The sequence below is a fragment of the Hemiscyllium ocellatum genome, chromosome 14, assembly GCF_020745735.1.
Source record: "Hemiscyllium ocellatum isolate sHemOce1 chromosome 14, sHemOce1.pat.X.cur, whole genome shotgun sequence".
Lineage (NCBI taxonomy): Eukaryota > Metazoa > Chordata > Chondrichthyes > Orectolobiformes > Hemiscylliidae > Hemiscyllium > Hemiscyllium ocellatum.
The window spans coordinates 18,010,465-18,026,155 of record NC_083414.1 but is presented as its reverse complement, the minus strand read 5'-3'; the positions used below and the strand labels follow the sequence as shown (position 1 = coordinate 18,026,155).

The 15,691-nt window shown below is 43.6% G+C and overlaps 1 protein-coding gene across 1 annotated transcript in view; it reads left to right on the top strand.

Moving 5' to 3' along the window:
- Positions 1–15,691, top strand: part of LOC132822458 (copine-9-like) — a 405,642-nt gene that overhangs the window by 140,092 nt on the left and 249,859 nt on the right. The window contains exons 5-6 of the mRNA XM_060835837.1: positions 9,879–9,918; positions 12,081–12,083. Of these exons, the coding sequence (XP_060691820.1) occupies positions 9,879–9,918; positions 12,081–12,083 (43 nt within the window). The remainder of the gene's footprint in view (positions 1–9,878; positions 9,919–12,080; positions 12,084–15,691) is intronic.

Below are 15,691 nucleotides of genomic sequence, written 5' to 3'. Positions count from 1 at the left end.
TACCAGGTTATAGTCCAACAGGTTTATTTGAAAGTACAAGCTTTCAGAGCACTGCTCCTTCATCAGGTAGATAGTGGGGCAGGATCATAAGACACAGAATTTATAGTAAAAGATAAAAGTGTCATACAGCTGATGCAATGTATTGACCAAAATTAGATTGCTGTTAAGTATTTAGTCACTTAGAATGGGGATGCAGGTTTCAAATGGTTGCTATGTAAATCCCAGACCCTTTTTCAAGTCACAGTCCAAGATAACTTAAGGTGCATGCAAGGTTTGTGAAGGTTTGTAGCTCAGGTTGAGGTTTAGGGTGTAGGTTTGCTCGCTGAGCTGTAGGTTTGATTTCCAGACGTTTCATTACCTGGCTAGGTAACATCATCAGTGGCGACCTCCAAGTGAGGCGAAGCTGTTGTCTCCTGCTTTCTATTTATATGTTTGTCCTGGATGGGGTTCCTGGGGTTTGTAGTGATGTCATTTCCTGTTCGTTTTCTGAGGGGTTGATAGATGGTATCTAGATCTATGTGTTTGTTTATGGCATTGTGGTTGGAGTGCCAGGCCTCTAGGAATTCTCTGGCATGTCTTTGCTTAGCCTGTCCCAGGATAGATGTGTTGTTCCAGTCGAAATGGTGGGTTTTTTTTCCTCCATGTGTAGGGCTACAAAGGAGAGAGGGTCGTGTCTTTTTGTGGCTAGCTGGTGTTCATGTATCCTGGTGGCTAACTTTCTTCCTGTTTGTCCTACGTAGTGTTTGTGGCAGTCCTTGCATGGAATTTTGTAGATGACGTTGGTTTTGTCCATGGGTTGTACTGGGTCTTTTAAGTTTGTTAGTTTTTGTTTGAAAGTGTCGGTGGGTTTGTGTGCAACTAGGACTCCGAGGGGTCTTATTGGTCTGGCTGTCATTTCTGAAACTTCTTTGATGTATGGTAAGGTGGTTAAGGTCTCTGGCTGTGTTTGGTCTGCTTGTCATGTATTGTTCTTGAGGAATCTGCACACTGTATTTTTTGAGTATCCGTTCTTCTTGAATACGTTGTATAGGTGGTTCTCCTCTGTTTTCTGAAGTTCGTCTGTGCTGCAGTGTGTGGTGGCTAATTGGAATAGTGTTCTGATACAGCTTCGTTTGTGTGTGTTGGGATGGTTGCTGGTGTGGTTAAGTATTTGGTCAGTTTAAAGTCTGGTTGAAGATTTGTAGCTCGGGTGTCCGTTGTTGTGGTTCTGTTCGCCGAGCTGGAAGTTTTTGCTGCAAACGTTTCGTTCCCTGGCTAGGGAACATCATCAGTGCTATTGGAGCCTCCTGAGAAGCGCTGCTTTGATGTTTCTTCCGGTATTTATAGTGGTTTGTTCTTGCCGCTTCCGGGTGTCAGTTTCAGCTGTAGTAGTTTGTATGTGGGGTCCAGGTTGATGTGTCTGTTGATGGATCTTCTTGCCGTTTCCGGGTGTCAGTTTCAGCTGTAGTGGTTTGTATATTGGGTCCAGGTCTATGTGTCTGTTAATGGAGTTTGTGGATGAATGCCATGCCTCTAGGAATTCCCTGGCTGTTCTCTGTCTGGCTTGTCCTATGATGATAGTGTTTTCCCAGTCAAATTCATGTTCCTGGTTGTCTGAGTGTATGGCTACTAGGGATAGCTGGTCGTGTCGTTTTGTGGCTAGCTGATGTTCATGGATGCGAATTGTTAGCTGTCTTCTTGTTTGTCCTATATAGTGTTTTGTGCAGTCCTTGCATGGTATTTTGTAAACTACGTTAGTTTGGCTCGTGCTGGCTATTGGGTCCTTTGTTCTAGTGAGTTGTTGTCTGAGTGTGGAAGTTGGCTTGTGGGCTGTTATGAGTCCTAAGGGTCGCAGTAGTCTGGCTGTCAGTTCTGAGACGCTCCTGACATATGGTAGTGTGGCTAGTCCTTTTGGTTGTGGCATGTCCTCGTTCCGTGGTCTATCTCTTAGGCATCTGGTGATAAAGTTGCATGGGTATCCGTTTTTGGCGAATACCTTGTATAGGTGTTCCTCTTCCTCTTTTCGCAGTTCTGGTGTACTGCAGTGTGTTGTGGCTCTTTTGAATAGTGTCCTGATGCAGCTTCGTTTGTGTGTGTTGGGGTGGTTACTTTCATAGTTTAGGACTTGGTCTGTGTGTGTTGGTTTCCTGTGTACCCTTGTGGTGAATTCTCCGTTGGGTGTTCTCTCTACTAACACGTCTAGGAATGGGAGTTGGCTATCCTTTTCCTCTTCTCTCGTGAATCGTATTCCTGTGAGTGTGGCGTTGATGATTCGGTGTGTTTTTTTTCTATGTCTGTGTTTTTGATGATTACAAAGGTGTCATCGACGTATCTGATCCAGAGTTTGGGTTGGATTTGTGGTAGGGCTATATGTTCTAACCTTTGCATAACTGCCTCTGCTATGAGTCCCGAGATTGGTGATCCCATGGGTGTTCCGTTGATTTGTTCGTATATCTGATTGTTGAATGTAAAGTGTGTGGTGAGGCACAGGTCTAGTAGTTTAAGTATGCCGTCCTTGTTGATAGGTTCGGCCTCCTGTGTTCTGTTATGTATGTCCAGTAGGTTGGCTATTGTTTCTCTGGCTAGGGTTTTGTCAATTGATGTGAACAGTGCCGTCACGTCGAATGATACCATGGTTTCTTCTTTGTCTATGTGTGTATTCCTGATGATGTCCAAGAATTCCTGTGTTGATTGTATGGAGTGTTTGGATCCGCTGACTAGGTGTTTCAGTTTTTGTTGTAGTTCTTTGGCTAGTTTGTATGCTGGTGTCCCTGGTAGTGATACTATGGGTCTGAGTGGGATGTCTGGTTTGTGTACTTTGGGTAGTCCGTTGAATCTGGACCGACCCCACACCACAACTCACCAATAGAATAATCAACACACTAAGAAATCTACAAAAAAATGGACAGATAACCAAAGCGGACCAGCAAAGAATGAAACCTGAAAGCAACAACACCCCCAGATTCTACGGACTACCCAAAGTACACAAACCAGACATCCCACTCAGACCCATAGTATCACTACCAGGGACACCAGCATACAAACTAGCCAAAGAACTACAACAAAAACTGAAACACCTAGTCAGCGGATCCAAACACTCCATACAATCAACACAGGAATTCTTGGACATCATCAGGAATACACACATAGACAAAGAAGAAATCATGTTATCATTCGACGTGACGGCACTGTTCACATCAATTGACAAAACCCTAGCCAGAGAAACAATAGCCAACCTACTGGACATACATAACAGAACACAGGAGGCCGAACCTATCAACAAGGACGGCATACTCAAACTACTAGACCTGTGCCTCACCACACACTTTACATTCAACAATCAGATATACGAACAAATCAACGGAACACCCATGGGATCACCAATCTCGGGACTCATAGCAGAGGCAGTTATGCAAAGGTTAGAACATACAGCCCTACCACAAACCCAACCCAAACTCTGGATCAGATACGTCGATGATACCTTTGTAATCATCAAAAACACAGACATAGAAAAAAAACACACCGAATCATCAACGCCACACTCACAGGAATACGATTCACGAGAGAAGAGGAAAAGGATAGCCAACTCCCATTCCTAGACGTGTTAGTAGAGAGAACACCCAATGGAGAATTCACCACAAGGGTACACAGGAAACCAACACACACAGACCAAGTCCTAAACTATGAAAGTAACCACCCCAACACACACAAACGAAGCTGCATCAGGACACTATTCAAAAGAGCCACAACACACTGCAGTACACCAGAACTGCGAAAAGAGGAAGAGGAACACCTATACAAGGTATTCGCCAAAAACGGATACCCACGCAACTTTATCACCAGATGCCTAAGAGATAGACCATGGAACGAGGACATGCCACAACCAAAAGGACTAGCCACACTACCATATGTCAGGAGCGTCTCAGAACTGACAGCCAGACTACTGCGACCCTTAGGACTCATAACAGCCCACAAGCCAACTTCCACACTCAGACAACAACTCACTAGAACAAAGGACCCAATAGCCAGCACGAGCCAAACTAACGTAGTTTACAAAATACCATGCAAGGACTGCACAAAACACTATATAGGACAAACAGGAAGACAGCTAACAATCCGCATCCACGAACATCAGCTAGCCACAAAACGACACGACCAGCTATCCCTAGTAGCCATACACTCAGACAACCAGGAACATGAATTTGACTGGGAAAACACTATCATCATAGGACAAGCCAGACAGAGAACAGCCAGGGAATTCCTAGAGGCATGGCATTCATCCACAAACTCCATTAACAGACACATAGACCTGGACCCAATATACAAACCACTACAGCTGAAACTGACACCCGGAAACGGCAAGAAGATCCATCAACAGACACATCAACCTGGACCCCACATACAAACTACTACAGCTGAAACTGACACCCGGAAGCGGCAAGAACAAACCACTATAAATACCGGAAGAAACATCAAAGCAGCGCTTCTCAGGAGGCTCCAATAGCACTGATGATGTTCCCTAGCCAGGGAACGAAACGTTTGCAGCAAAAACTTCCAGCTCGGCGAACAGAACCACAACAAATATTTGGTCAGTGTTTGTCGGTTTTCTATATACACAGGTTTGTAGTTCTCCTTTCTTTCGTCTGTGACGTCCAGGAATGTGAGTTTGTTGTCAAGAACAAACCACGACAAGCAGACCAAACACAGCCAGAAACCCTAAACATCTTACCATACATCAAAGAAGTTTCAGAAATGACAGCCAGACTACTAAGACCCCTCGGAGTCCTAGTTGCACACAAACCCACCGACACTTTCAAACAAAAACTAACAAACTTAAAAGACCCAGTACAACCCATGGACAAAACCAACGTCATCTACAAAATTCCATGCAAGGACTGCCACAAACACTACGTAGGACAAACAGGAAGAAAGTTAGCCACCAGGATACACAAACACCAGCTAGCCACAAAAAGACATGACCCTCATTCCCTCGTAGCCCTACACACAGGGGAAAAAAAACATCAATTCGACTGGGACAGCACGTCTATCCTGGGACAGGCTAAGCAAAGACATGCCAGAGAATTCCTAGAGGCCTGGCACTCCAACCACAACTCCATAAACAAACACATAGATCTAAATACCATCTATCAATCCCTCAGAAAACAAACAGGAACTGACATCACTACAAACCCCAAGAACCCTATCCAGGACAAACATATAAATAGAAAGCAGGAGACAACAGCTTCGCTTCACTTGGAGGTCGCCACTGATGATGTTACCTAGCCAGGTAATGAAACGCCTGGATATCAAACCTACAACTCAGCGAGCAAACCTACACCCTATAACTTAAGGTTTTATCAGTATATTAAAAAAAAGACATCCTGAGATCAGGTTAGAGTCTTTCTGACTCCCAACCTTAAGTCAGACTGCTTCTATTTCAAAAGTGGGAATTTATAAAATGTCATATGGACTGATTGTCTACAGATTGTGTGTTTTCTGAACAAAATAGAATGTATCTGCAAATGCAAATTCACCCCATAGACCTATGTGTCTATAATGTAGTGGGATCACCTATAGTGTGACATGAACCATAGATCCTGATTGAGGCCATCCTCATGGGTATTGAACGTAGCTATCAGCCTCTGCTCGGTGACTTCGTAAAAACCGCCTTCACCCGAAGATCCGAGGCCGAATATCCTTGACCGCTGAAGTGACCACTGGAAGGGAACATACCTGTCTGGCAATTGTTGCGCAGTGTCCATTCATCTATTGTCATAGCGACTGCTTGGTCTCGCCAATTTACCATGCCTCGGGGCATCCTTGCCTGCAGCATATGAGATAGACGATGCTGGCCGAGTCACATGAGTACCTGCCACGCACATGGTGGGTGGTGTCCCCACGTGTAGTGGTAGTATCCCTGTCACTCTGACACATCTTACACTGGTTGCCATGACAGGGTCATATGGTGATGTGGTCGATGTTGTCCTGAAGGCTGGTTTGTTTGTTGCGAACAATAGTCTGTTTAAGGTTTGGCGGTTGTTTGAAAGCGAGAAGCGGAGGCTTAGGGAGGATCTTGATGAAGTGCTTATCCTCATTAATATATGTAGAGTGGCAGCACAAACAAATGACAGGAAACTGAGGCCAGGGTCCTGTGGAGATGATCATTGCCATGATCAAGATAATTGAGATAGGCTGAAAGTTTGCACCCAAATCAGGAATCTAGAGCCTAGAGGAGCATTAGTGATGACTGGAAAACCTGTAAAAACATTGAAATATACCTCATATGGTCCAGTGTTTGACTCTTGCTCAGTTTTGCCTAAATTGGGAATCTATTTGGCTACCCTTTCTCCCTCTTAGGGCTTTGATTAATGGAGTCTAAATGATCTTCATAATTTGCATATTTTCTCCACTTTCTACCTGCCAGTGTCATACTTGCCTGCTCAATGGAGTGAGTTAATATGGGGTTACAGCAGGAACTAAACGTGATTGGTGAAGGTACATGTTTGTTTTTTTTTTGTTTTTTTTTTCCTTTTTTTTCTTGTGAGACACAGTGAGAGACATAAAGTGCACAAATCTTTATTTAATTTCCACCACCAGGAAAAGTAGGAAAACACCCGAGTGGCCTGTGACGAGCAGTGCCCTTCACATCAAAAGGTACATGTTTTAACTGCATTCCCCACCTACACGCCCCCCCCCCCCAATTGCCTGCTCATTTTTGCCTGGTATGGCTACTTCCCTTTAATTCTGATTCGATTCCTAGGTTTGAATTCTCCCTGTCCCTAAAACAAAATGTGGGCAGTGGCAAGTCAGTTGGGAAAATATGGCAAGATTGGAAAATGCAATTCTTAATGTTGAGGAAAAAAAATGATGAAGTTTGCTGCCAACGTTTGAACATTGAGATGATAATCCCACGGATAACTAGTGAGAGGCTTATTTGCATGTATTAACATATTATTATTGCTTACTCTCACCTCATATACACAGTGTGCTAGTCACCCACATGATAGCGGCATGGTGGTTCAGTGGTTAGCACTGCTGTCTCAGTGTCACAGACCCAAGTTCAACTCCAGCCTCAGGCAGCTGTCTGTGTGGAGTTTGCACATTCTCCCTGTGTCGGTGTGGGTTTCATTCCACAATCCAAAGATGTGCAGGATAGGTGGATTGACCATGGGAGATGCAGGGTTACAGGAATAGGGTACAGAGGTGGGTATGGGTAGGATGCACTTTCGTGGGGGGTGGTTTATGTGGACTTGATGTGCCGACAGGCCTGTTTCCGCACTGTAGGGAATCTATGAGAGAGAGAAAACAGACAGCAACAATAGAGACCCCGTGACTTCAGCTCCCTGCTTGCTCCTCTGGCAGCTTTAGGCACACTTCACAGGTGGCATCTGCTTGCACCCTCAGAGATTAAAACTGGACACACTTTAGTCTCACTACATCATCACAGCACACCTCCGACTCACTTAGGATACAGTTATCCACTTTAATGCTTCACTTTGAAGCACAGTGACATCTTGTATTGTCATGCTGATCCCAGGCACCCATCTCATGCACTGGAGCAGTGTGCTTCTCAGGGCTCTTTGTTTTCTTAGCACTCACTCACTTTGTTCTATTTGGATACACACAGTGTCCCAGCCTTGTTTTGTCTTGCCTTTATATACATTGCTGTTTGCATTCAGAACTTGCAGGTTCGCCATATATCCATCTTGCCTTGCCTCTTAGCTCAAACACCCAGCCAGATAGCTTGTCACATTTGCCAGCAGTGATTAGGAAATGGGGCAGATACATTGCCTTGTGGTACCGTGCTACAACAATGCTACACCTTCTGCTTGTGCCAGCAGCATACATGTCAAACACACTGAATATGTTCCAGCCAAATGGCCATAACCGAATACCTCAGGGTGTAATCTTCTTTCAGGTAAAGGGGGAACGGTCGTCAGTGAGAGAATAACAGCAAAGTCATCATCTAATATTAGTCCCAGGGTTGAACACAACTGATCTGGTACTTGGGGTGTTCAGGGTCAGGGGTTCCATATCGTTCTGGTGTGCGCCATAGTCAGTCCTGAAGAATGATATGATATGCTACTCTGGGAGTTAGGGAAAGAGCAGCAGCCCCCTTTTCAGGATTCAAACATGGGGATATGGTGCTAAGGATAGATGTCTTGTGTAGCTTGATTTGTAGCTGCAGTTATTGTGACAGTCAATCACGATGGTATAAAGTGACAATATATTTACAAATGTGACCTTTTATTTCCAACTCATGTAACTGATGTGCCCTTACTTTAGAAGCTTTTCTTTTTCATTTCGATCCCACTGTGTGTATTGTGATAGACTATTCTTGCCTGGCAGTGACGACTGTGGTGCGCAGCTCAATTTTAAATATGCCATTCCTAACCTGCACAGTTAAAGCGCTTTCTTCCTGCTATTGTCCTGCTTGCCTACCTCAGCGAAGTGAGTTAATACAGGGACACCGCTGGACAAACGTGATTGGTGAAGGTACATGCCGCCCAGTGTTTTAACTGCACTCTTCAACCTGGGGTGTGAATCCCAGATGCCCTAGCAGTGGCAAATACTTCCACCGTTGCTAGGTTCAAGGTAGCACAAGCATAGAGGTGTAGTGCCTACATAATGAGGTGACTAACAGAGAATAATATGAAATAATTAGAGCTTTTTTTAAAAAAAAGATTAGATTAGACTCCCATACAGTATGGAAACAGGCCCTTCAGCCCACACTGATCCTCCAAAGACTAACCCACTCAGAACAATGCACCTAATACTCTGAGCAATTTTGCATGGTCAGTTCACCTGACCTGCACATCTTTGGACTGTGAGGGAAAACCCACACAGACACAGGGAGAATGTTTGTGTGGAGTTGCACAATCACCCAAGGCTGGAATTGAACCTGGGTCCCTAGTGTTGTGAGGCAGCAGTGCTAATCACTGAGCTGCTGTGCCACCCAACATTCATAGAAAGAAACCTTCCAAGAAACTCTCAGTAATGGGTACATAGCTGATTTTTGGTAAAATTCAGCACCTAGTTTCAAATGTCCAATCTTAATAAAAATGCAAGATCAAAAAACCATTGTATCTTAGATTTCTATCTGACAACAGGATATAGTTGTCATCAAACATTTCCATTATAGGTTCTTATGTCCAAACTGCCTATTCAAACAAACTGAACTGTAACCACCCATCCTTCCAGGGCAGGCTCCACTTTCAGAGAACATGGAGCTAACAATGGTATTATATTCAATGGTATATAAAGCTATGATGCTCATTGAAAAATAAAACTGCAGTGATTGTAACCAGGTGGATCTTGTTGACTATGAGATCCTTGATTGGGCTAGTTAACCTGGGCCAATCAGGAAGCTCTGGCTGACCAATCTAAACAGGTGTTGGGCTTGTGGTGCAGTGGTAGTGCCTTGACAACTAGATCAGGAGGCCTAGGTTCAAGTCCCACCTGCTCCAGAGGCGTGTGACAACATCTCTGAACAGGTTGATTAGAAAAAATAGATCTAAACAGGGGATTTAGAATCTTCTCAGTTCAGGGGATTGACTCTGAGCTAGCTGGTTACAGCCAGTGTATTATGCATAAGTAAATAAAGGTGACGTGGTGACAGGATATCAGCCTCTGTGCAATTATTTCAGAAACAAATAATTATTGACAGTAAAAATATAGAAAACCAAGAGTTAACAAATTTTATGTTGATATATGTAACATATAATAAGCCTATACACAGTGAAACATTGTAAAGAAGATTTCAAATGCAGCAGGAAGTGGAAGCATGTGTTGTATTGATTTTACTCATTGCCAGCTGCATATATTGTTATAATCTTGGCTGTTGTCTTATGGATGTTCCCTTATTGGTCTCACTTTCTTCTCCTGTCTTAATCCTGCAGGTACAATGTGGACTCAAGGAGCACAAACATTTCAAAACATGTGAGTTTGGCAAATTAATGCTTATTGGCAGTTATTGAGGGCTCTAGATATAGCGGGACTGTCAATCAAATAACATCAGGTACTTTGCCCCAGAACGGTTTATTAAGACTACAGTCTCCACACAATTTATGTGTTCCACCTGCACAACCATCCCTTCAAGATAACACATTCTGTGTAGATAGTTGGTGTAGTTTTTTTTACCCTGAGAAATGAACTGGCAGCAAAATTTAGCCATTAATTACTCGAATGAGATAAAGTCAGAACAACTTTATAAAATTATCTTAGTACTTTATTGAAATGTAGCTATAAACTTAATTTACATTCCAACTCGAACTACACACTGGCTGGGTTAATAGCAGGTGGGCAACACACAATCCGATTTCTTCCTGTATTTTTTGATCATCAGGTTCTTCCTCTCTCCATCTCTTCTCTTCTGCTCTGGTTTGAAGTTTTCTCTGACATGCAGACCTGATCAGGAATGTCTCTTTTATCTTGGTTGTTATCCAGTTAACCCCCTCCCTCTCCTGAATCATCTTCAGTCTCATGGAGATCATGCCCTGAGCATGCTTTTCATGACCAACCATGAATGATTTATGCGACTTTTTGCTGATCTCTATTTGATGTATTGAGCTGTGCACTTAACATTGCTTGTTCCACTTTATTTCAAGCTGTTATGTTCTGTTGCTCCTTCTCTCAAAATGCACTCTCCTCCCATTTCCCTACCCTTTTAGCTTATACAAGCAGGCATCCAGGTCTGAGATTTCAGCTGATGTGGAAGGTTTTTAAAAATGTTTCTACTTTTATATGATGCCCTATTTCTACATTCTCTCACATTCCTATTCTATTAAGAAAGAGATCTAGTAAAGTTAAATGTTACTTTCTAATAGAGTTGGATGCTAATAAACTTCTTTCTGAGGTTTGGTGCCCAGAATGGAAACCAAAAAGGTAGATTATAAGAAGTTTTATTTGATTATAAATTAACTTTCACCCCTCTGCATTCCAGAACCCTGAGACAAAAATCAATGTTCCTTTGCCTTTTATTGAACCCATCCACTAGCTTTTAGTAATTTCACAGAATCACAAAACAATTGCAGCACACAGAGGTAAAGTGTCTGGCCCATCATATCTGCGCTGGTCCTGTGAGGGCTTGTTATAACTCAGTGCCATTCTCCTGCCTTTTTCCCTTTACCCTGGATTTTATTTCTATTTAAATCATTATTTAATAATCCAATTCAATACCTCAGCTGAAACATCTCCACTATATTTCCCAGTGGTGTGTTCCAGAGTATAACTACTCACTGCATAAATCAATTTTTTTCTTACATCACATTCACTTCTTTTGCAAATTAACTTTTATAGCTGTGCCCCCTCATTTGTGAGCATTTTCATTACTCTTAAAACTTCCACCAAACCTCCTCTCAACCTTCTCCTCTCTAAGGAAAACAATCCCAACTTCTCTGATCAATCCTCATTATTGAAGTTTCTCATCCCTGAAATCATTGCTATACCCCGAAATCTATTTGCTTTTCCACAGTTCCAGGCTTCTGATCAGAAATAAAACAAAGAACTGCAGATGCTGGAGATCTGAAAGACACAGAACCAGTTGATGCAGAAACTCAGCAGGTCTGGTAACATCTGTGGAGAGAAACAGAGTTAAAGTTTTGAGTTCAGTGACCCTGCTCCAGAACTCCAGGTCACTAGACTTGAAACATTAACACTGTTTTCTCTCCACATTTGCTGCCAGACCCGCTGTGTTTCTGCATCAATCTGTTTCTGGGTCTTTCTGATCAAAAGCTGTCTATGCAGAAATCATGATTTTAAAAAAATCACGGGAGAATTCCCCACAATATTTACTCCATTCATTCCCTGAATGGGAAATTCCAGTTAGAATATCAGAGATCCAATATATTGGGGTGGCATGGTGGATTAGTGGTTCGTACTGCACCCTTACAGTGGCAGGGACCCAGGTTTAATGCCAGCCTCAGGCAACTGTCTGTGTGGAGTTTGCATGTTCTCCCCGTGTTTGTGTGGGTTTGCTCCAGTTTCCCCTCCCAATCCAAGGATGTGTAGGTTAGTTGGATTGGCCATGCTAAATTTCCTGTAGTGTTAGGTGCATTAGTCAGGGGAAATAAGGGAATGGGTTGGGATGGGTTACGCTTCAGAAGGTCGGTGTGGACTTGCTAGACTGAAGGGCCTGTTTCCACACTAAGTGTATACTTTCAAGGCAAGGCTCTCCAATGTGTAATTGTTGTCATTTTTATTAAATCAGTCATGGGATGTCTTGCCCATCCCTAATTGCCAGGCCATTTCAAAGGGCAAATAAGAGTCAACCATGTTGCTGTGGGTCTGGAGTCACATGTAGGTCAGACCAGATAAGGATGGCAGTTTCCTTCCCTATAGGACATTAGTAAACCAGGTGGGTTTTTATGACAACTGATAATAGGTTCATGGTCACTGTTACTGAGACAATTCTAGATTTTACCTCATACATTAAATTCCACCACGGAACCCCTTCCCGTAAAGGATATCTGAGTCCTTTGAATGACTTGTTCAATAAAGCACGATCTTTCTATAATTGGCTGTTTATGAATAACAAATTCAATCAAGAAAATCATCCTTTTAACTTGTATGTACAAAGCAGCAGGAAAATGGCTAAAAGATACCCTACTCTTCAGGCATTGGTTTATGCAAATGAACATCTGTTATGTAAAAGATTAGATTAGATTACTTACAGTGTGGAAACAGGCCCTTCAGCCCAACAAGTCCACACCGACCCGCCGAAGCATATACCATCCAGACCCATACTCCTACATTTACCCCTTCACCTAACACTATGGGCAATTTAGCATGGCCAATTCACCTAACCTGCACACTTTCGGATTGTGGGAGGAAACCGGAGCATCTGGAAGAAACCCACGCAGACACGGGAAGAATGTGCAAACTGCACACAGTTGCCTGAGGTGGGAATTGAACCCGGGTCTCTGGCGCTGTGAGGCAGCAGTGCTAACCACTGTGCCACCGTGCCGCCCCTGCCACTGTGCCGCCCCAAAACAACCATTTAAGAATGAAGTCAGAAAACAGGAAATAATAGTATGTTTTAAATAATCACAGATTCACCAAAGATTCTTAGAAGACATCTTCCAAAGCCATGACTACTTCCATCTAAAAGGACAAGGGCAAGAGATATACAGGAACACCATCCACCAAGCCATTCACCACCCTGACTTGGAAATATATCTATTCCTTTACTGTTACTATTACGACATGGGGTAAACTCTCCTGCTTAATTTAGGACATAGAACATAGATAAATACAGTGCAGAACAGGCCCTTCGGCCCCTCGATGATGCACCAACCTATGAACTAATCTAAGCCCATCCCCCCGGACTATCCCATCATCATCCATATGCTTATCCAAAGACTGTTTAAATGCCCCGAATATGGTTAAGTTAACTACATTGGCAGGCAGGGTATTCCATGCCCTTACCACTTTCTGAGTAAAGAACCTGCCTCTGGCATCTATCTTAAATATATCACCCCTCAATTTGCAGCTATACCCCCTCATACAAGCTGACGTCATCATCCTAGGATAAAGATTATCAATGAAGAAGGGCTTATGCCCGAAACATCAATTCTCTTGCTCCTCGGATGCTGCCTGGCCTGCTGTGTTTTTCCAGCACCACGTTTTTCAACTAAAGATTATCACTGTCCACCTTATCTAATCCTCTGATCATCCTGTATGTCTCTATTAAATCCCCTCTTAGCCTTTTTCTCTCCAATGAGAACAGACCCAAGTCCCTCAGCCTTTCCTCATAAGACCTCGGGTGGCACGGTGGCACAGTGGTTAGCACTACTGTCTCACAGCGCCTGAGACCCGGGTTCAATTCCCGACTCAGGCGATTGACTGTGTGGAGTTTGCACGTTCTCCCAGTGTCTGCGTGGGTTTCCTCCGGGTGCTCCGGTTTCCTCCCACAGTCCAAAGATGTGCGGGTCAGGTGAATTGACCATGCTAAATTGCCCGTAGTGTTAGGTTAGGGGTATGGGTGGGTTGTGCTTCGGCGGGTCGGTGTGGACGTGTTGGGCCGAAGGGCCTGTTTCCACACTGTAAGTAATCTAATCTAATCTAAAAAAAAAACCTTCTCTCCAGACCAGGCAACATCCTGGTAAATCTCTTCTGCACCTTTTCCAATGCTTTCACATCCTTCCTGTAATGGGGCGACCAGAACTGTTCACAATATTCCAAGTGACACCTCATTGGCATTTTGCACAGTTGCAGCATGACATCCCGGCTCCGGAACACAATCCCTCTGCCAACAAAACCTAACACACCATATGCTTTCTTAACAGCACTATCAACCTGGGTGGTAACTTTCAGGGATCTATGTACAAGGATACCAAGATCCCTTTGCACATTCACACTCCCAAGAATCTTTCCATTGATCCAGTATTCTGCCTTCCTGTTATTCTTCCCAAAGTGCACCACCTCACATTTAGCTGCATTGATCTCCATTTGCCACCTCTCAGCCCAATTCTGCAATTTATCCAACTCCCCTACAACCTGCAACATTCTTCCACACTGTCCGCCACTCCACCGACTTTAGTATCATCTGCAAACTTACTATCCCATCCACCTATGCCTGCTTCCAAGTCATTTATAAAAATGGGCAGCACGGTGACTCAGTAGTTAGCACTGCTGCCTCACAGCACCAGGGACCTGGATTCGATTCCACCCTAATGCAACTGTCTGTTTGGAGTTTGCACAGTCTCTCTGTGACTGCATGGGTTTCCAAAGATGTGCACGTTTGGGTTGATTGGCCGTTAGTGTTCAGGGATGTGTACATTAGTTGCATTGGTCTGGGGTAAATATAGGCAAGAGGAATGGATCTGGGTGGGTTACTCTTTGGAGGGCTGGTGTGGACTTGTTGGGCTGAAGGCCCTGTTTCCATACTGTAGGGATTCTAGCAGTGGTCCCAAGACAACTTCTTTTGGCATACCACTAGTAACCGGACTCCAGGCTGAATATTTTCTGTCGACCACCACTCGCTGCCTTCTTACAGAAAGCCAGTTTCTAATCCAAACTGTTACATCACCTTCAATCCCATGCCTCTGCATTTTCTCCAAAAGCCTACCATGTGGAACTTTATCAAAGGCTTTACTGAAGTCCATTACACCAGGTCAACTGCCCTACCCTCATCTACATGCTTGGTCACCTTCTCAAAAACCTCAATAAGGTTTGTGAGATATGACCTGCCCTTGATGAAACCAAGTTGACTATCTGAAATCAAATTGTTGCTTGCTAGATGATTATAAACCGTATCTCTTATGATCCTTTCCAAAACTTTTTCCTACAACAGACATAAAGCTCACTGATCTATAATTACCTGGGTCATCTCTACTTGAACAAGAGCACAGCATTTGCAATCCTCCAATCCTCTAGTACTAAACCTGCAGACAATGATGACTCAAATATCAAGGCCAAAGGCCCCGCCATCTCCTCCCTAGCTTCCCAGAAAATCCTCAGATAAATCCCATCCAGCCCAGGGGCCTTATCTGCTTTCACATCTTCTAGAATTGATAACACCTCCTCCTTACTAATCTCAATCCTTTCTAGTCTAATAGCCTACATCTCAGTCTTCTCCTCTGCAATATTTTCCTTTTCCTGTGTGAAAACAGATGAGAAATATGCATTTAGCACCTCTCTGATCTCCACAGAGTCCACACACAACTTCCTACTTCTGTCTTGTGACTGGCGCTATACCTACCTTAGTCATCCT